The sequence below is a fragment of the Drosophila biarmipes genome, chromosome 2L (assembly GCF_025231255.1).
Source record: "Drosophila biarmipes strain raj3 chromosome 2L, RU_DBia_V1.1, whole genome shotgun sequence".
Taxonomy (NCBI): domain Eukaryota; kingdom Metazoa; phylum Arthropoda; class Insecta; order Diptera; family Drosophilidae; genus Drosophila; species Drosophila biarmipes.
Genome location: NC_066612.1, coordinates 13349912 through 13368221, shown reverse-complemented (window position 1 = coordinate 13368221; position 18310 = coordinate 13349912). Strand labels below are relative to the sequence as shown.

The 18310-nt window shown below is 45.1% G+C and overlaps 4 protein-coding genes across 5 annotated transcripts; 1 reads left to right on the top strand and 3 right to left on the bottom strand.

Annotated features, from left to right (window-relative positions):
• Positions 1-1954: 1954 nt before the first annotated feature.
• On the bottom strand, positions 1955-7244 carry LOC108034322 (uncharacterized PE-PGRS family protein PE_PGRS54). Its single transcript, XM_017109193.3, has 2 exons — positions 4832-7244; positions 1955-3418 (listed from the first exon to the last, which is right to left on the bottom strand). Exons 1-2 carry the CDS (start codon positions 7223-7225, stop codon positions 2057-2059), a joined length of 3756 nt encoding a protein of 1251 aa, XP_016964682.2. The 5' UTR covers positions 7226-7244; the 3' UTR covers positions 1955-2056.
• Positions 7245-8846: 1602 nt separating this feature from the next.
• Positions 8847-11316, bottom strand: LOC108033383 (lipase 1). The gene is made up of 5 exons (XM_017107702.3): positions 11113-11316; positions 10142-10319; positions 9721-10076; positions 9427-9564; positions 8847-9368 (listed from the first exon to the last, which is right to left on the bottom strand). Exons 1-5 carry the CDS (start codon positions 11314-11316, stop codon positions 8925-8927), a joined length of 1320 nt encoding a protein of 439 aa, XP_016963191.1. The 3' UTR covers positions 8847-8924.
• A 983-nt stretch (positions 11317-12299) lies between these two features.
• LOC108034264 (lipase 1) lies at positions 12300-16448 on the bottom strand. 2 transcript variants are annotated; one of them, XM_017109123.3, is made up of 5 exons: positions 16271-16448; positions 15606-15895; positions 15407-15556; positions 12780-12908; positions 12300-12717 (listed from the first exon to the last, which is right to left on the bottom strand). In XM_017109123.3, exons 1-5 carry the CDS (start codon positions 16446-16448, stop codon positions 12307-12309), a joined length of 1158 nt encoding a protein of 385 aa, XP_016964612.3. In that variant the 3' UTR covers positions 12300-12306. The 2 variants fall into 2 exon arrangements, 1 of the variants encoding a protein (XP_016964612.3); XR_001768715.3 differs by lacking the exons at positions 12300-12717; positions 15407-15556; positions 15606-15895; positions 16271-16448 and adding an exon at positions 13014-13084 and having other exon boundaries at positions 12786-12908.
• Positions 13565-14938, top strand: LOC108034263 (aminomethyltransferase, mitochondrial). Its single transcript, XM_017109121.3, has 2 exons — positions 13565-14032; positions 14096-14938. Exons 1-2 carry the CDS (start codon positions 13571-13573, stop codon positions 14852-14854), a joined length of 1221 nt encoding a protein of 406 aa, XP_016964610.1. The 5' UTR covers positions 13565-13570; the 3' UTR covers positions 14855-14938.
• Positions 16449-18310: the final 1862 nt, after the last annotated feature.

Sequence of the window (18310 nt, the reverse complement as noted above, 5' to 3'; positions counted from 1 at the left end):
ACTTTTTTGTACCGCCTGATTAATAGCCTAGAAATGGCGCAGCATCAAAATGGGTGCTGGAGCCGGAGCTGGAGTTTGGCAAAAGTAGTTTCCGACTCCTTATATAATTAGCTGTCTAAGCTGGCAAAGCAAACGAATTACTTCCTAACCGATATGCATTTCGTTGAATAAATAACCAGTGCACTTTAATAATAAACTGCGAACGCAAACATTTGTATATTAAAATCAATCAAATAGAAATAATTTGAGCCAGGCCAGAACGAATATTATCACATTAGCCAGCGGGCTGAGCTGTGGTGGAATCAGAGCCAGAACCATGCCGACATGACGTATTATTATAATGCCAACTAATGAAAGTCATGTTAATTATGTAAACACACGAGCGCACGGCAATCAGAGCTCTGTAATATTTTCGCATTTTATCCGCCGCCGTTCATTGTTATTGGCGTTTTCCATAGTTTTTCCAGGCCCCTCAACTCCGCAAATTGAATTACCCGCGCACGGGCAGGGCAAACTTTTCAATTATGCGGCCAGTGGGCTAATGAACAAAGCGCTCTGACCAGAAAACCATTTGGCGACCGTGTCGATATGGCCATGCAATCTGAATTATTCAATTTTAATTAAATGCTGGCTGGCAACGATCTACTGCCTATTTTCGGGCCACGAAGTGGTGGGAGATTGTTCTCGAAAGCGACACCGAATGCTGCATACTTCGCGGCAACACCTGAGATGGGCTGAGTTGAGTTGGAAAATCCAAGTGCCGAGTGCGCATTGATAAACATTTCACATTTATTCTATTGCCAAACATAAATTGCTGCAAACAAAGGGCCCGGCCATATTGTCAGTTCTACAAAGGCCAACAACTGTTGCAGCAGCGACTCTGTGGCAAACCGCCAACAGTCTGTTGGCCCCACTTCCGCTTTTCCGCCTTTATGTTGCAGAACTGCACCACAGGGGTTCATCGTCCTTGTGCAAATTGGTCTCGGAGTTTATTGCCGGGTCCGGACATTGGACCACGGACTACCGACTGCCGACTGCCGACTGCCGACTCTAGACTCCAGACTCCGAGAGCAGATGCTGTTCCTCCGGCAATAAAAGTGCACTTTCAGCCTGGGACCGAAGCCAAAGCTGAGGCAAAAGGCGAAGGAGCTTGCTTAAGATTTCAATTTGTTGCCATTGTGTGCAACAATTTGCAATAGTAAAACTTTACTTAATGATAAATGTTTGTGGGGGACACATAAAATTCAAGAAGAACGCAGTCTGTCTTGGCCATTTAAGAGATTTATGTGGCCATGAGTGGCATCAATGTCTTCGGCTGGGGCTAATACAACTCCATGCCGCGGTCCCCTCAAATAGGCCATTAATTTTGGTGGAAACTTTGCATGCCAGATTTTCCAACCACCAAACTGGGGGAAAGTTTTCCCTCCTTATGGTCGGCCACCGCCGCGCAAGTAAATCGGTTCCATCAAGGACATATCCTTACTTTCACACTTTTCACTTGGATTACTTTATACCAGAAAAGTTTTTTAAAATTACAAAAAAAATTGTACTACTCATAAAAAAAACATTAGGATCAATTTGTTTTTAAGTGTAAATATTCTCTCTTTGGAAATTAAAAAAGGGAGAAAAGAGCAAGATGTCTGCTTAAATTATTTGGGATATTCAAAATTCTCAGAAGTAAAAAAGCAGCTCCTATTCTAGAAGAATTGATTCATTAATTTGATCTTTATATCTTTTCAATATACAGACACCAATTTACAGATTTAAAAATGTACTAAAAATCAGTAATAAATAATGTTTATAAAAATATCATTAAAGCGCCGTGGCACTAGTTTCTAGGGATACTTAAAGTTTTCTCAGTCAAACCTGTTGTTGAAAAAATATAGTGCATATCCAAACTGGTTCTCTATCAAATTTCGCAAGATATCTCAGAATAGTGAAGAAGTTTTATGAATTGTTTAAAGTTTAGTTGAGTTGTAAAAAACTCGTAATTTTATTGAAATTGGCGTAATACTTTAATCGATTTGGGGAATTATTAGACTTCGAGTAACTGCATCTAGCCGTGATAGCCACCTCCACCGCCGGCACTCGCAGACGCACTGGCAGAAGCAGAGGCGCTCGAGTAGCCACCATTACCTCCGTAACCACCACCACCACCGCCGCCAGGTCCGCCTCCATAGCCACCACCTCCTCCAGGTTTGCCTCCGTAGCCACCACCGCCGCCGCCGCCGCCACCGCCTCCATATCCACCGCCGCCTCCTGATCCACCTTTGTATCCACCACCGCCTCCATGACCACCGTGCTTGTGGCCGTGACCTCCGCTAAGACCTCCTCCAAAGAGTCCGCCACCGGCTCCGCCCCCAATTCCAGGTCCGAAGCCACCACCGAAACCTGGTCCAGGGCCAAATCCGGGACCACCTCCTCCAATAAGTCCACCTCCTCCAGAGTGACCTCCTCCTCCAGAGTGACCGCCTCCTCCAGAGTGACTTCCTCCTCCTGAATGTCCACCTCCTCCGATTCCACCGCCGATTCCTCCACCTGGTCCAAAGCCCGGACCTCCGCCGCCTCCTGGCTTTCCAGAGCCGTGGCCGCCACCAATAGCACCAGCTGAAGAAGCAGAGCTTCCGCCGCCGCCGAATCCTCCACCTGATCCAATTGCACCTCCTCCTCCTAATCCGCCTCCGCCGGAATGAGCGCCACCTCCAGAGTGTCCGCCGCCGCCGCCAAGTCCTCCGCCTGGTCCGATCAAAGGTCCACCTCCTCCACCGAATCCGCCTCCGCCGGAATGAGCGCCACCTCCGGAGTGTGCACCTCCACCTCCGATTCCTCCACCAGATCCGAAACCAGGACCGCCAACGATTCCATTTCCTGCTCCGGAATGGCCGCCTCCTAGAGAGCCTTCTCCGCCAGAATGTCCTCCTCCAATGGAACCACCTCCGCCGAAAATATCGCCTCCACCGCCGGAGTGACCACCTGCGCCACCTCCGAAAGGTCCTCCGGCGGAGCCGCCTGACAGACCTCCGCTTGCAGCTCCCGCACTCGACGAGGCATCAGCGCTGCCACCGCCGAATCCGCCTCCTAGGCCTCCACCGAAATCTCCTCCAGAGCCGAAGCCGCCAGATTCGTGACCCCCGGAGCCGGGACCTCCGGATCCATAACTTCCGCCGAGTTTACCGCCTCCAATCGCACCGGCTGAAGCAGACGAGGAGGCGGAGGACCCGGCGTATCCTCCACCGCCACCGCCTCCGCCACCACCGTATCCTCCGGCGGAGGCCAAAGCCACACAAACACTCAGCACTACAAACAGACGCATCGGAACCTTTGCCTGCAGCTCACTAACTGTGCTCCCTAGAACGATGCCGGCTTTTATAAGAACCTCTCGGCATTGCAAAAGGCAAAAGTAATAGCAAAATACTTGCTAAAATTTCGCAGAGCGCGAAAAAAGAACAGCAACCCAGTCACGTTCCGAGTGCTGAGATCCTAGGGTCAGCCAGACTGCACTGAGCCGCAAAAAGTTATTTTTTAATTTTCTGGGATAATCTTATATTTCTCACAATTATGTTAAGTCTTTACTTGCAATAATATTGTTGTTTAAACAAGTACCTACGTGTAAAAATAAAGCAAATAACAACATTTAATTTATTTTTTTTTATATAATGCTTTTAACTAATTGTAAACTAAACATAGAAGCTGCATCCTTCAGCTCTTTAATATTTTAATACTTTAAAAAATATAAAACTTAACATATCAAAACATTTTTGTTTAACAAAGATCAATATTAAAAAGAATTTAGAACTTTTAGAAAGAGCTACCAATGCTGCACAGTGTAATTAGCTCCCGTGGAGAACAATAACAAGTTCCAATACAATTTAATATTCTCGATTGTCTACTGTTGGAAATTACAGTATACACTAGGAAGAACCGAATGTTCGAAAGGCGTGTTCAACCCGCGGGTGATTCATGATAGCCATCAGCAGGAATGATCGATGAATTACCTTAATGAACCAAAGGCAGACTTATATTGTTCAATCCAAAATAAAAATAAAAATACTTCAAAGCAAAGATTAAATTTGGGTAGAACATTAGGTAGGAATACAGAAAGGGTATATAAACCTCGTCATAATCCAGTCTTAAAACGCTAAATCTTATGCAAACAAATTTAATCATCATTTGCTTCGGAAATAGCTGCATAGACTCTCGACTCGCCCAAGATTAGATTGATTTTCATATACATGATATTTGTAGGCGTTCGATGGTTACGACAATGACCCTATGGATCGACGTCACTCTAGTTTGATAGGGTTACAGACAAACGTAACAAACATTGATGAATTATATAAAAATGCTAAACGTTTTCAAGGAACACGGTAAAGATTATATTGCAAACAATCTTGTCGTACACGTTGTTCAAGAACATACAAATCGTTTTGTAGCATCTGTAATTTAAGGTTGTAATGGTTGAGCAAAAACATTTTAAGTATTGACTTTGATTTTAAAACATCATCGGGCTATCAAGCAACTCACCCATTTCGTTTTCTACTATAAAAGTACTGCATATTACTGTGTTTTGGTGGTAAATAAATTTAATCATAACTTCACCTTCTACACGCTCCTTTAGTGGTTCCTGGCATTTTTTTGCCTAGTTATTCAGGGAAATAAATTGGTAATTGGTAATTGTTAATTGAGAGCTCTTTACCATAAAAAGCAGAAATAAGTAGATAATTTTAATGAATCCTTTTGTTTATCTTAATAGTTTCGAAATTAAGCCAGGTTACATTTGCAATACTAAAGAATACTTTAAAAAATTTACGTGTAAACATAACTTAAATTAACCGAGGAAAAGGCCAGCTCCTCGGTTGATGGATCCACCGATGTGACCGCCGCCAAAGCTAAGTCCGGCACTACCAGAATTGGCACCTAGATTTCCGCCCAGACTAAGACCGACACTTCCCTTGTGGTAGCCCCCTGAAGTGGCACTGCCTCCGATCGCTCCCTGGGATGCAGTATTCCCTCCGATAGAAAGACTTCCCGAACCGGCCGCAGGCCCGAGCAGTCCGCTGGCCACTCCGTGGGCCAGAGATGCAGCCTGGTGGGCACCACTATATCCAACTGACCCAGCGGTGGAGGACTTGTGTCCATTGGCTCCGACAGTCAGGCCACCAGATCCAAGAGAAACCGATCCGGCACTGTTGTGCAAAGTACTGGAAGCGGTGTTTCCAGAGGAGCCGATACTCAAATGTCCAGCACTGATCTTTGAAGATCCTGCTCCAGAACTAGTAGATCCTGAGGTACCGGATGATGCAATGCTCAAATGGCCAGATGATGTTTCCTTTGAACTGGAATCAGATACTCCAATGGCTCCTATATTCAGGTGGCCAACACCGAGAGACGATGAAGAAGGTACTTTGGAACCGGAGCCAGTGGATCCCAAAGCTCCAATGCTCAATTGTCCAACCCCTAGAGACCCGGAGTTCGATGCAGTTTGGGAAGATCCAGAAATGGTAGCGCCCGAAGATTGGATATTCAGATGACCAGCTCCGATAGAAGCAGAGCTCAAACCACTTTCCGCTTTCTTGTTTTCGGTTTTGATATGGGCAGGTCCTGCCTGTGATCCAGAGGCTCCGATAGATGCAGATCCAGAACTTACGTGAGTTTGACTAGCACTGAACTTGGATGACTCGGTTTTCGTTGAATAAGTGGTTCCAGAATTCTTGTTGTTCAAAGTTTCGACCCCTTGGGAGCCAGCTGCTGATGAACCAATGCTCAGATGTCCAGCAGATCCTGATCCATGAGAGGCAGAACCAGTTGCAATGTTTACATGTCCTGCTGAGACCTGCGAAGATTCTGCCTTATGATACGTGGAGGTGGCTTTCATGGCACTCACTCCAGTTGCACCCACATCGAGGTGACCAGCACTGGCGATTCCTGTGTTGGTGGCAACCACCTTGCTTCCAGAGGATCCGATTGTACCACGTCCAGCTGTGATCTTGGCAGAACCAGCTTGAGCAGATCCGGAATGCTGTGAACCAGTTGAGACAGAACCAATACTTTCGTGGCCGGCAATTATTTTGGCAGAGTTAGTACCGGAAGCACCTATGCTCAGATGTCCATTGCCAGACGAAGCAGTCCCAGAAGTGGAGTGCAGTGAACTGGAGCCCGAGATGCCAGACGATCCAATGGTCAGTTGACCGGCGGATCCACCGTTTACCACTCCGTTGGTCACTTCCTTTGCTGCTTGAGCTCCATGGGAGGCAGCAATTGATCCTGCAGAGTGGACTATATTGGCGCCAGTGGCTGCCACCCCCAGGACTCCACTAGCGGCTTGAACTCCGTGGGATGCAGCAGTTGATCCTGCGGAGTGTATCACATTGGCGCCAGTGGCTGCCACTCCCAGGACTCCGTTAGCGACCTGAGCTTCATGGGATGCTACAGTTGATCCTGCGGAGTGTACCACATTGGCTCCGGTTCCTGCCACTCCAAGTACTCCATTGACAACTTGAGATCCATGGGTGGCAGCTGTTGATCCCGAAGCCCCAGATCCCGCTGCATTGAGCACTGCGTTAGTAGATCCAATGGTTGCTAAACCGGTGCTGCCAGAGGATCCGACACTTATGTGACCGGAGTGCAATGGAGCGGAGTCTGCATGTCCCGTGGCTCCGATACTCAAATGCCCAGTGCCCAGGGAAGCTGAGCCCGAACCAGAACCTCCAGTGGCAACATTGTGCGCATGATCAGCCGCAATGGAAGCCCCAGTGGATCCTGTAGAGTGTACAGCATCAACTGCAGATCCTGCTGCTCCCAAAAGACCGTTTACAGCCTCAGCTCCATGGTTGGCTGCAGTTGATCCTGCGGAGTGAACAGCATTGGCTCCAGATTGCGCCGTTCCCAGCAGTCCATTGACGGCCTGAGCCCCGTGAGCGGCTGCAGTTGATCCTGCAGAGTGGACTGCGTTGGCTCCAGCGCCTGCAGCGCCCAGCAGACCGTTGGCAGCCTGATGCAGAATCGATCCTGAAGATCCAGCGTTATGTGATGCGCTGGCAGAAAGTCCAATCGGATTTCCTCCACTATATCCTCCACCCAAATTCAATCCAGGAAGACTTGCTTGGGCAGGTCCGCTACCGCCTCCCAGTCCCAGGCCACTGACTCCGAGGCCTATGCCAAATCCGGCAGATGCCAGCGAGATGCAGCAGGCAGATAGAAGTAATAACAATCCCGTGGAAACCATTATCTCAAAGTCACTAACTGCTTTCCGAAAAATTGGCTAGCTTTTATAGAACCGAAAATGCGCCTAGTGGTAAAGACGTCATTGCAACCACGGTGAAGCTTCGCTACTGTGAATTCAAATCTCATATCTCAAAACTAATTTGGTAATGGTGTAGAACAAGATTTCCCGAATACTCATATTGATAAATGCTAACTTCTTTATTTTAAATGTTCACATACTTGATTCATGCTATTATCATAATTACCACAATTTTAATTAAACAAGGTGTTTAAATTAATACAAAACTTTTAGCACTTTTATTACGTGTTTGAAAGATTTATAAAGGTAAACCTGTAAACTGAAAAATTGGTGACGATTTGTTCGTTAATTTATTCAAGAAAGAAGGGGGAAACGAGTTCCTTAACATTTATCATCATTTTTTGCGTCTGGGAGATGCTTATTTGGTAAGGGGATTCACCATAGTCTAAATATACAGCACGTGCTGTGACCAGAGGCCAAAATTAGGGCCAATCAATTCTTGTAGAAGTGAAAGAAAGTCTCTATTAAGCATAGAAGGAATAAATATTAGAAATAATATGTTCCAAATATAAATAAAGATTAATCAAAAATACAACCCAGATGATATTTACTCTTAACCGTAAAGTACGCAAAATTTCCCGAAAGCACTTCACCATTCAACACACCTTAGGAAATAAATCCAATTTAATAATAGGGTATTTCAACATCACCTCAAGTTATTCATAATGATCGCGTCTATACTTTTCTAGCCATTAATTTGCCAATCAAGGCATGATAAAATTAGCATCGCTTTTACATTTGCATTGACGGCCAAAGCAATACGTCAGATTGATGTAACAATAATAAACTAATACCCACCAATTTCCCATTTGTGTAGCAGTAAAACAAGAATATTACTTTCTGGCGTCTTCAGTGATTTATTCGACAGTTTTTCTTGGAATAAAACTGGTAAATTATATTTTCTAGCTGTGTTGGTTAATTATTTTCGTGCTTATGAAACTTATAAGCTGGTTTATTCAATCTTCCGCTCTCGAGCCTCTCAAGTTGTGTCGAACTGAGCCAAGTGACACTCCGATGTCGCCATCTTAGACACAATTTTTCACTTAACTTGGCTGCTGGTGTTGCAGGAAAAGCGCAGATGTGCGCAGCTGAGCTCCACAGAAATGCAAATGGCTAGACAATGTGGGCCGCAAAACCCAAGAAAATAAAGCTGGGGACGGGAAAAGCAGGAAAAGCGGCAGCTTCTTAGCCCCGGTGTCAGCTTTTGGCCCACTAGCAGTCGCTGGGGAAAATGGAAAATTGTGCTCGCAGGAAATCTGCTTACAAATGCATGTATCTTGGCCCGCCAGCTGCTGGCTGATGCTGATGCAAAATCTGTTACGGCTTTTGTGGGGCGAAAGAAACACATGACTTCCGTTTCCGCTCAAGTTCCCCATGTATACTTGAAAATTCGAAATGCTATGCAAATGGGTTATCCTTTCCATATTTAAAGAAAAGTGCAACGAAGAGCACATAAATAAATAAACACGGATTTGGTGTCATTGGTTGGTTTGTTCTAATACGAACTTAACTTCGGCACTCTATTCAATAAAAACAAAGCTCACACATTTACTACATATTATTATTGGTGAAATAAATACTTAAATGTATGAGAGAAATATTTGTAAGCCAAGTTAGATACTTAAGATACTATGGCTCTGCCACGAGCCGATCGTCTGGTTCGCTTAGCCTCTTCATGCGGGTCCTCGGGCAGTTTTCCCAGGACCTGCAGCATACGCCGGTAGAGCATTTTCCGCACATCGATGGCCCACAGGAAATCCATGTGGTTGAACTCCTTCTGCGGCACCAAGTACTTCCCCGTCACGTTGCCCAGGTCATCGCACATGGACTCGACATCCTTGGGGTGACACAGCAGATCGTTCGTGGAGTAATACACGAAGGTGGGCACGGTCACCAGGCTCAGGTTGTAGCGCGGGGGCAGGTGGTCCCTGTACAGCTGCATGTTCTTATTCGAACTGTAGCTGTACGGAGCAAACCGGCCGCTCTTGATGATCTGGATGAAGTGCTTCACCTGCTTGGCGGCCACTCCGGCCGGATAGTGACCCAGGATCACGGGGAACATTTTCTAAAGTGGACCTCAATGGTTAGTCCTTACATCTTTACCAGATTTGGAGTTAACCTACCCTATTGAACTCATTCCAGTTGCGACCCACTATACCGAACACTGCCTCGATGCACAGGCGCTCCGTCTCCTCGGTCATGCGGCACAGGAAGCGGAACTCCCCGTTGAACATCTCCCTGATCGAGCTGCCTACCAGGCTCTGAAATAAAATTAATAAGTGCCCTATTATATTTTAGAACTGAAAAAAATCTACGTTCCAGCAGCATCAAATAGGCAGGAATTTATTCTTAGTATTCCTTTACCTTATAAGTGCTTCAAAAACCCACAACGAAACCAACTCCCGTGCACTACTCACATTGAAGTACAGACTGATGGCCCTGATGTAGGGGTGGTCCTCGGTCTCCTTGGCGTAGACGGCGGGGGCCAGGGCCTGCATGGAGACGACCTTGGCGTTGTAGGCGGGCCGCATGGAGCACATCACGAAGAAGGAGGTGCAGCCCTGCGAGTGGCCGGCGTAGTGCAGCTTCGGGAATCCGGTGACCCTTAGCACATGATCAATCATCGCGGGCAGGTCGTACATGCCGATCTCGTGCCAACTGAAGTCCCAGAACTTGGACTCGTCCGGGTCGAGGGTGGTGTGGTTCCTCGAGTAGCGATTGCCCCGCGCGTTCCCCAGCCAAACGTCGTAGTTGTGGTCAGCCAGCAAGTAGGCTGCAAAGTGGTCCTCGGTCGTAATCACTTGGCCATTAATCACGGACGATGCGGATGGCACTTACCCAGGCTCACGTTGGGACCCATTACCACAAATCCCGCCGAGCTGTCCACGAGTCCGTGCTGGAGGAGGAATGGCGGGGCGCCCTGCTTGCGGATGCGGTGCATGGTGAGGATGTATCCGTCCTCTGTGGTCACATGATGCACCTCCGCCTCGTAGCCGTACTTGGCGATTAATTTGTCCTGTTGACGAAACGCGTGAGAGGCGATGACAATAAGGACTCCTCGTTGAGGAGGCAAGCAGAGGAATAATCTCCAATTTTGTTTTTTATTTTTGCAGAGAAAAGGTTAAAGAGAAACCAACTTTTTAAAAAATATACAGGTCTGTTCCGGTTTTCACTTTACACGAATTCGATTCGCAGAAATGTTTATATTGAATCGGTTTAAAAAATTATCGGTTATTATTTCTTTATTTAAATATATTTTCTTTTTATTTCTGTCACAGAAAAAATTATTTTACTAAAAGTTTTCAAAGTTTCACAAAGACATATTTAAATTCGAACTTGAGAAGATAAATAAATAATAAATAAGTAAGAAGAATTTATAAAAAAGAAATAATAAGAATGAACGGGAATGGTAGATAATTAAAATATTATTTAACCATAATCAAAAATGAATGTCGTTTGTTCATAAATTACCAATATTTCTCTTTGCTTATGATTTTTTGCGAAAAAAATAAGTGAGTTTAAATTAGAAAAAATAAAATTCCTAAATTGTGTGCCGAACACAAGGCTTTTTATGTTAGTGGATAACTATTCTATTTCAATTTACCACAACTACTAAAACTAAACTCATTCTTGAATATTTAAATATGGTGCGAGGTTTTCGCTACAGATGCGGCTATTAAATATTCAATTTTACTATAGAAGAGACAAATTAGATTTATTAATTTCAATTAGATAATTTTTGTAACCCTAAGAGTCTCAATTTGCCCGCATTGAAAAGTTATGGGAACAATGATTCCGTTTTTTCCTACCACGCTGAGGGTCGAGTCCTGCTTGATGTTCTTGCGCTGCAGTCGCTCCTCCAGTGTTTCGTCCTCGACGCTCTCCTCCTCCTCTTCCTCCTCCTCCTCGTCCTCTTCGTCCTCCTCCCCGCCAATCAGCTGTCCCTGAGTCCTGCAGAGGAACACACAGAGTCCCAGAAGCAGGATCAGCCGCATCCTCAGGCTGCACCGCATCTTGACTTGGCCACAAATTTAGGCTAGTTTCACTTTCTCGGAAGTGACTCTCCCTCGTAAATTCAACCTCAACCTGAACGCAACGCGACGCGAACTCAACTGAAGACCAATTCGAAGACTGTCAATGGTTCAGACCAGCGCACCGGCTCCAAAAACCACATCGACGAACTTCTGCACAGGCCCTGCAGCAACTACAAAAAAAAATAATAAAAAAGAATGCCGAAATACGAAAAACTTTCGATCAGACAACAACATTGCGCACTGTGACGTGTTTACATTTCGATTGTGTTTTACGTTTTCGGCCAGTTAATTAAATATGGGTACGAAAGGGGCTTCCAGAGGGGGCTGTGGTTCGGATGCGTAGGGCGTAGCAGTCGGAAACAAGAAACCCATCAAGTGTAGCCAGTACAGTAAAGCATCAAGCCGGAAATTTAATCAACTGCCAGTATCAACCGTGTTCAATCTTATCACACAAACGTTGACGTAACTTCAAAAATGTTGTTATACTTTTCAGTTGCAGTTCCCAGTAGCTGACACCATGGTCTTATTTTCTAAATGTATGTGTTAAACTTATAAAAATGAAAATTAATTTGTCTCTGACAACCAATAGAAAACATACCACCCAGTATTTTAAAGCCGGTCAAAACATTTCCATTAAGGTAATTATCATTATTTTTCTTCTCTCGTTTTACCATCGAAACGACTCAATAACCCAAACCTTTTTGGCCAAAAGCCGCACAAAAGGCCCTGGAAACAGATACTTTTTTTGTTGGCCATCAAAAGAAAGTAAAAGTGTCGACCAGTTGCGGCGGCTGCCTTTCTGCATTATACATCTATATGTATATTTTTTATGGTTTGGCTACCGCATTACATAATTGGCGTTTGGACGACTGCCAGGGCAAATAAAGCATTTCGCTGGTCAATTATTTTTGTCGTTTCTATTATAATGGGTTCCAATGAACGCCTTTGACGACACCTTTTATTTGGCGGTCATTCGATTACGTACGGCAATCGCCCCTCGAGAAACTGTTCCATTTGCTCGATTAATTTGTCGTTGACCAGACTTTTAATGTCGTTGGAAACAAGAAAGTCCAAGTGGTTGAACTTCGGCGAGTTAATTCTCCTCACACTCTTCACCGACATCAGCATTCTGGCATAGATTTCATGAACTCCCTCGGGCGTGGCTACAGCATCGGTTTCCCCAAAATACAAGACGATCGGCACGGTGATCTGGCTTACATTGTAACTGAGGGCCTCCACTCGGTGGTATATCTGCATGTTCTCCACCGGTCCGTAGTCGTAGGATATAAAGTCACCCGATTTCCATATCTGGTGCAGGTGTTTTATCTCTCTTGCGGAGCCGCCTTGCAGAAGATTTTCATAGTTGAAGGCTTCCAGTAGCTGTGGACATAGTTCTTTGTATTACTGTTGTTATTGACCCTGATATTAAAACAATTTGTTACCCTTTTGTTGCTTTGGGAGCTGCCCGCCAGTTGCTTAGTGTAGTATTCGCAAAGATCTCGTTTGCTTTGACATATTTTTCGAAAATAGCCAGGCGGAAAGATCTCGAAATTGTTTCCTTTTTGGCGTTTCTGAAAGAATAAAAATGCAAGTTTAAATTTTGATTAAAAAAACAAAACGATTTATTGATTAAAAAATATAAGTCGTTTAAAACAATACACAACTAAGCTACCAACTTTTTTAACAGCACTCTGAGCTATTTAACTTCCAACGACAACAAATTCCAGCTATTTAAATTTAAAATTTCCACTGGAATAGAATCCACTCAGCTGATTAGTTTTACTTTCCCCAGACTCAAGATCCACCAAAACCTATATAAAGTAGCCCCGGGGGGTTATCTCCGAGTGTTCTCTAAATAATCTCAGTGTCTCTCACAACTCACTGTTTTCCTATCTCTGTGGCGATGTCAAGCAGTGGCAGGGCCTTATCAACTACACAGAGAAAAATCTAAAGATTTTATTATATTTGTATTTCTCTCATATTATTTTTTAATATATTTTTTATTATTTTATTATTATATAATTTTATTTATTTATTATTTATTTTATTTATTTTATTATATTTGTATAACTCACTTTTGTTATATCTCCATGGGCTGTGATAAAGCACTTCCTAAGTGAATTAAAACCGTAGCTAAACTCTTTCAAAGAAAACATAAGGAACATTTTTTTTCAGTGTGCCATCTAGAGCCGATCTTGTCTGTGGTCTCCATCCTGGCTTCAGTCAGCGCGCGATGTTCAGACTAAGCAATCGACTGCCCACCGCCCTCGCCGGTCTGCGCCACGCCTCCTCCGCCTCTGCCGGCGAGGGTCAGCGCACCGCCCTCTACGACTTCCACGTGCAAAGAGGCGGGAAAATTGTGAATTTCGGAGGCTACGCCTTGCCGGTTCAATATTCCGACCAGAGCATTATCGCCTCGCACCTTCACACCCGCCAGGTGGGCTCCATCTTCGATGTCTCGCACATGCTGCAGACCCGGGTGTTCGGCAAGGATGCAGCCGCCTGTCTGGAGTCCGTCTGCACGGCGGACATCCTGAGCACTCCGGATGGCAGTGGCACCCTCACCGTCTTCACCAACGAAACGGGCGGCATCCTGGACGATCTCATCGTGAACAAGGTCAGCGAAAAGGAGCTTTACGTGGTCTCCAATGCGGCGATGAAGCAACAGGACATGGGAATAATGAGCGCAGCTGTGGTGAGTTGGGCTCACTCTAAAGCTAAGATCTATCAGGGTAACACTGTACATATGACTTCCCAGGAATCCTTCAAGTCACAAGGAAAGGACGTAACCATCGAGTTCCTCACGCCCAGTGATCAGTCCCTGGTGGCAGTTCAGGGTCCCCAAGTGGCGACCGAACTATCAAAACTTCTGCCAAAGGAAGTTGCCCTGGACAAAGTATACTTTATGACATCCTTTGTCACCTCCTTGGCTGGAATCCCCAATGTCAGGATCACGAGGTGTGGCTACACCGGGGAGGATGGTGTGGAAATATCCGTGGAGTCCAGCCAGGCTCAGAACCTCACCGAAGCCCTTCTGCAGAGTGGCGTCCTCAAGCTTGCAGGCCTGGGAGCCAGGGATTCCCTGAGATTGGAAGCGGGTCTCTGTCTCTACGGCAGTGATATCGACTCTAAAACAACGCCCGTAGAGGCGGCACTGGCCTGGTTGGTCTCCAAAAGACGTCGCACCACCCGTGATTTTCCGGGAGCCGAAGTGATCCTCGGCCAGCTGAAGGACGGAGTTAGTCGGAGGCGGGTGGGTCTCCAAATGCTGGGAGCCAAGCCCCCGCCAGCTCGCTCCGGAGTGGCCATCTTTAGCCAGGGTCAGCAGGTTGGTCAGGTGACCAGTGGTTGCCCGAGTCCCAGTGCGGGACGCAACATTGCCATGGGCTATGTACCGGAGAATCTGAAGGCCCCCGGCACGAAGGTGGAGCTCAAGGTTCGCGACAAGTTCTACGAGGCCGAGGTCGCCAAAATGCCGTTTGTAAAAGCCAACTATTACAACAAACCAAAGAAATAAAAGGGCACAAAAAATAACTGACGGCTTTTAGTTCAATTAATTATTAAAGTAAATAAAAAATACTTTTTTTTATAAAGTAACCAACCAGAAGACTTTGCTTGGATAACTAAAATTTATCTCCCTATAAATAATACATGATATCTGCTTTGGAAAGTTTGCATGAACTTAATTTCTTAAAAAAACCAATTCGGTTTCTCAGTGTGATGTTAAATTTATGAACATTAAATCATTAAAGAGTCTATTGTTTGTCTAAATTCGGCCAGACAAACTTGAAAAGAAAATAAGCCGAACTTTTTATCGTCAATTTCGTTTTCGCGAACGACTTACTTAACTTGAACTTCGTCTTGCTTTCAGTTTAAAAAATTGTAGAGCGATATTAAGAGAGTAGAAAAATGGAATGACAAAATTTAACCTGACTTTGTAAAATCGTCTCTGTATGACGTAAATGCTGAATCTCAAAATGTAAAACTGCAAAATGTGCTAAGTACAACGACGAGGCACAGTTTATAGATTGAATTTTTTCCTATCGTAAATGCATATTTCCGTAATTACCTTGACAAACTTCATGAGGTGGCGCACCTGGAAGGAGTCGAAGCGCACCTGGCGATGCAGTCGCGCCAGGGGCGCCAGGGCCTGCATCAGCTGAATGCGATGGTTGAAGCGCGGATGCACCGAGCAGAGGACCAGGAACGCATTAAAAGCCTAAGAGCAGTGTTTAGGGGGAGTTGGCCACCTAAGCCGCACCGCTCACCTGCGAGTGTCCAATTAGCAGCACCTGGCGCGGCATTTGCTCCTCCTCCTCCTCTCCAACCCCATCCGCCGATGGACCACGACCTCCTCCGCGGTCCTGTTGTTCGCCGCCTGTGACCTCCGCCATGTGGTCAATTATGGCCGGCAAATCGTAGGCTCCGTGCTCGTGGAAGCTGAAGCGCCAGAAATCGGCCATCACATCGGTCAAGTCGATGTGCTGTCGTCCGTAGGGCGCCACTCCGCGCAGATTCGCCAGCCACACGTCGTATGAGCGCTGGTGCAGCTGAAAGGCTGCATGTGGAGAAACATTGGTTGCATTAAAATCCAAAATCATATTTTTAGTGATTAGTCATAGCCTCAGATAATAACTACAAGTTTAGAAACAATCAATAAAAGCATTTTTCATTTTTTAGTAAAACTCAACGATAGTCTAGGCCTTTTTTTTGCTAAACATTCTAGAATATGAACAGATAAATCTGAAATCTGTAATTTTTAAAACCTATTGTATTTTTGAAAGTGTTGTTCTAAGTAAGCCAATAAATTAATGGTGATGTAATCCCAATTCCTCGAAATATACGTAAGAGAGTTTTTATAACTAAAGATTACATTTTGTGTAGTTATAAATTCGGAGCTATATAGTATACATTCAAGTGTACATTCACTCACCCAAACTCCGCTCGGGCCCCAGGCAGACCCATCCCAGCGAGGAACCCAGGAGCCCGTGGACCAGGAGCACGGCCCTTGCACCCGGATGCGGCAGGCGCTGCACCTGCAGCTGATAGCCATCCGCCGTGGTCACATTGTGCACTTCGTGACTGACATTCTGCGCCTCCAGCCAGTCCATCTGAGTGCAGTAGAAATTACACAGAAAATTATGACTAAGGCAACATAAAATATGAATTAAATTGTAATAGAAGCTATTTTTAACTGTTCTATCATAAAGTAATGATGATTCAACGGAGGATACTTTATTAATGAGTGTTGATGTGAAAGAATTTGAGTCGTTATTAGCCTGACACTACCGTAGTCCATTTATACCGCGACTCCGACGGGGTGGGGTCGGCACTCCTGCCAAAAGCACACACGATGAGCATTACTTTGATGGCGACTTTCCAGCCTAACCCACTCATTTCACCCTTTCGACTGGCCGGAAGTCGTGGCCAGCCTGGCATGGATGCTTTAATTGCCCAGTTCCCCTGATCATCTTTCCACTAGACTAAACGCTTAAAATCGAACTAATGGTGGAAATTAGATTGTGGTGTGCAAAAGCTAATTGCTGGACATTTGCTACCCTAATATAAATAACATTGCCACAATAAATAACTCATTTATTTAACTACTATATTTAACTATTAAAAAAAATCTTCCTAGCGTACTTAAAAATACTTTTGTAAAAGTCACTTTTTAAAGTTAAAGGCTAAAGGCCTTTGCCTCTTTAAACTCCTTTATAGACACTCATTCCTTACATTCGGGGAAATGCCAGGCAGTGCAATTCGCAATTAAATAAAGCTTAACGGAAAGCTTAAATAAAATAGATTGAATTATGCCAGCGCACCCGCATTCGCACACATCCGCCCGGAGACCGTATGGAAGGGCTCACAATTAATTGCAGCTGCCCGGTCTTATCACTCAGTAATATTCATATTTGCAACAGGGAGAAGGGTCTGGGAAAATGGAAATGCGAAAGCCAACAGCACTCGGCAATCCAGTTGCAAGTGCAACTCAGGAGCAGACCGCTTCCCTGCCCCCTTTTATTTACTTATCGCTGGGAGATAACAATTGACTACCCGAACAACAAAAAATCCCTGCGAACTTTATTAAAATTACGCCCAAAAGTGGAGGGTTGGGAAAAAGCGACCGAATAAAAGGCCAAAGAAAGCGAAGTAAGCCAGGAGCAAACGCCAAATTAAATGGGATACAAAAACGTGGATGCAAAAATAACCACAGGGCTGCGGGGCGGGGTTTTTGATAAGGTGTGGGCTGCGAATGCGACTGGCAACAAAGGACATGCACTGGCCACTGGTCCTGGGTGCTGGGGCCTTGGTCCTGCGACCTGGGACCCGGAGTCTGGGTCCCTGAAATGAAGGCAGCGGCATCTGTGTGCAGTCAACAGAATGCAAAAGTGCAGTCGATTAACGGAAGTGAAAAAGGGTGCGAGATCCGCCGGCCGCCCTCCGTCTGGGGGGGCGTGTCCTGTCGGCACTGGCATATGTATGAATTTTTATTAAATTTAATAAAGCTGCAATTATACAATTTACTCTGGCTGCATTTGTCACGCCCATGCGGCAGTCAAAGTGAAGCCCGAAGAGTTGGAAATTAATTTGGCTGCGGTTACAACAGTCGCCGACGCAATGCCACGCCATTGAATCGGAGTAAAAAATTTAAAAAATTCACTGCGGGAATTTATGAAACTGCAACCAGACTTTAAGCAGTTGGGGAGATGGTATCGCATTCAAATCGTTAAAAATGTCCCGGTCGTAGAAGGGCTATTTTCACAGTTTAAAAGCTCAAAGCATGCTTAACAATCCAGCGATAAACTACTCATTACAATACTATTACTCATAATAGAAATATGCAAGTCTTACTTATTTTAAGGTTTATTTATATTATGTTATGTTGAATGCTATGAGGAAGTAATACATAATACAAATAGGCATTTTTAAGCAAGGCAGTCCTAAGAGCAAGCTTTAGTCAATTTTATACACA

Excerpts from the sequence above, each read along its gene's own strand:
- LOC108034322 (XM_017109193.3), bottom strand. The coding sequence starts at position 7,225 with ATGGTTTCCACGGGATTGTTATTACTTCTATCTGCCTGCTGCATCTCG. Across the intron at positions 3,419-4,831 it reads GAGCTGGCCTTTTCCTCGGT|CAAGTATTTTGCTATTACTT; the intron begins TAATTTAAGTTA and ends GCGAAATTTTAG.
- LOC108033383 (XM_017107702.3), bottom strand. The coding sequence starts at position 11,316 with ATGCGGTGCAGCCTGAGGATGCGGCTGATCCTGCTTCTGGGACTCTGT. Across the intron at positions 10,320-11,112 it reads AGGACTCGACCCTCAGCGTG|GACAAATTAATCGCCAAGTA; the intron begins GTAGGAAAAAAC and ends TTTCGTCAACAG. Across the intron at positions 9,565-9,720 it reads CCATCAGTCTGTACTTCAAT|AGCCTGGTAGGCAGCTCGAT; the intron begins GTGAGTAGTGCA and ends ATTTTATTTCAG.
- LOC108034263 (XM_017109121.3), top strand. The coding sequence starts at position 13,571 with ATGTTCAGACTAAGCAATCGACTGCCCACCGCCCTCGCCGGTCTGCGC. Across the intron at positions 14,033-14,095 it reads GAATAATGAGCGCAGCTGTG|GAATCCTTCAAGTCACAAGG; the intron begins GTGAGTTGGGCT and ends ATGACTTCCCAG.
- LOC108034264 (XM_017109123.3), bottom strand. The coding sequence starts at position 16,448 with ATGGACTGGCTGGAGGCGCAGAATGTCAGTCACGAAGTGCACAATGTG. Across the intron at positions 12,909-15,406 it reads ACCTCATGAAGTTTGTCAAG|AAACGCCAAAAAGGAAACAA; the intron begins GTAATTACGGAA and ends TTATTCTTTCAG. Across the intron at positions 12,718-12,779 it reads GCTCCCAAAGCAACAAAAGG|CTACTGGAAGCCTTCAACTA; the intron begins GTAACAAATTGT and ends CTATGTCCACAG.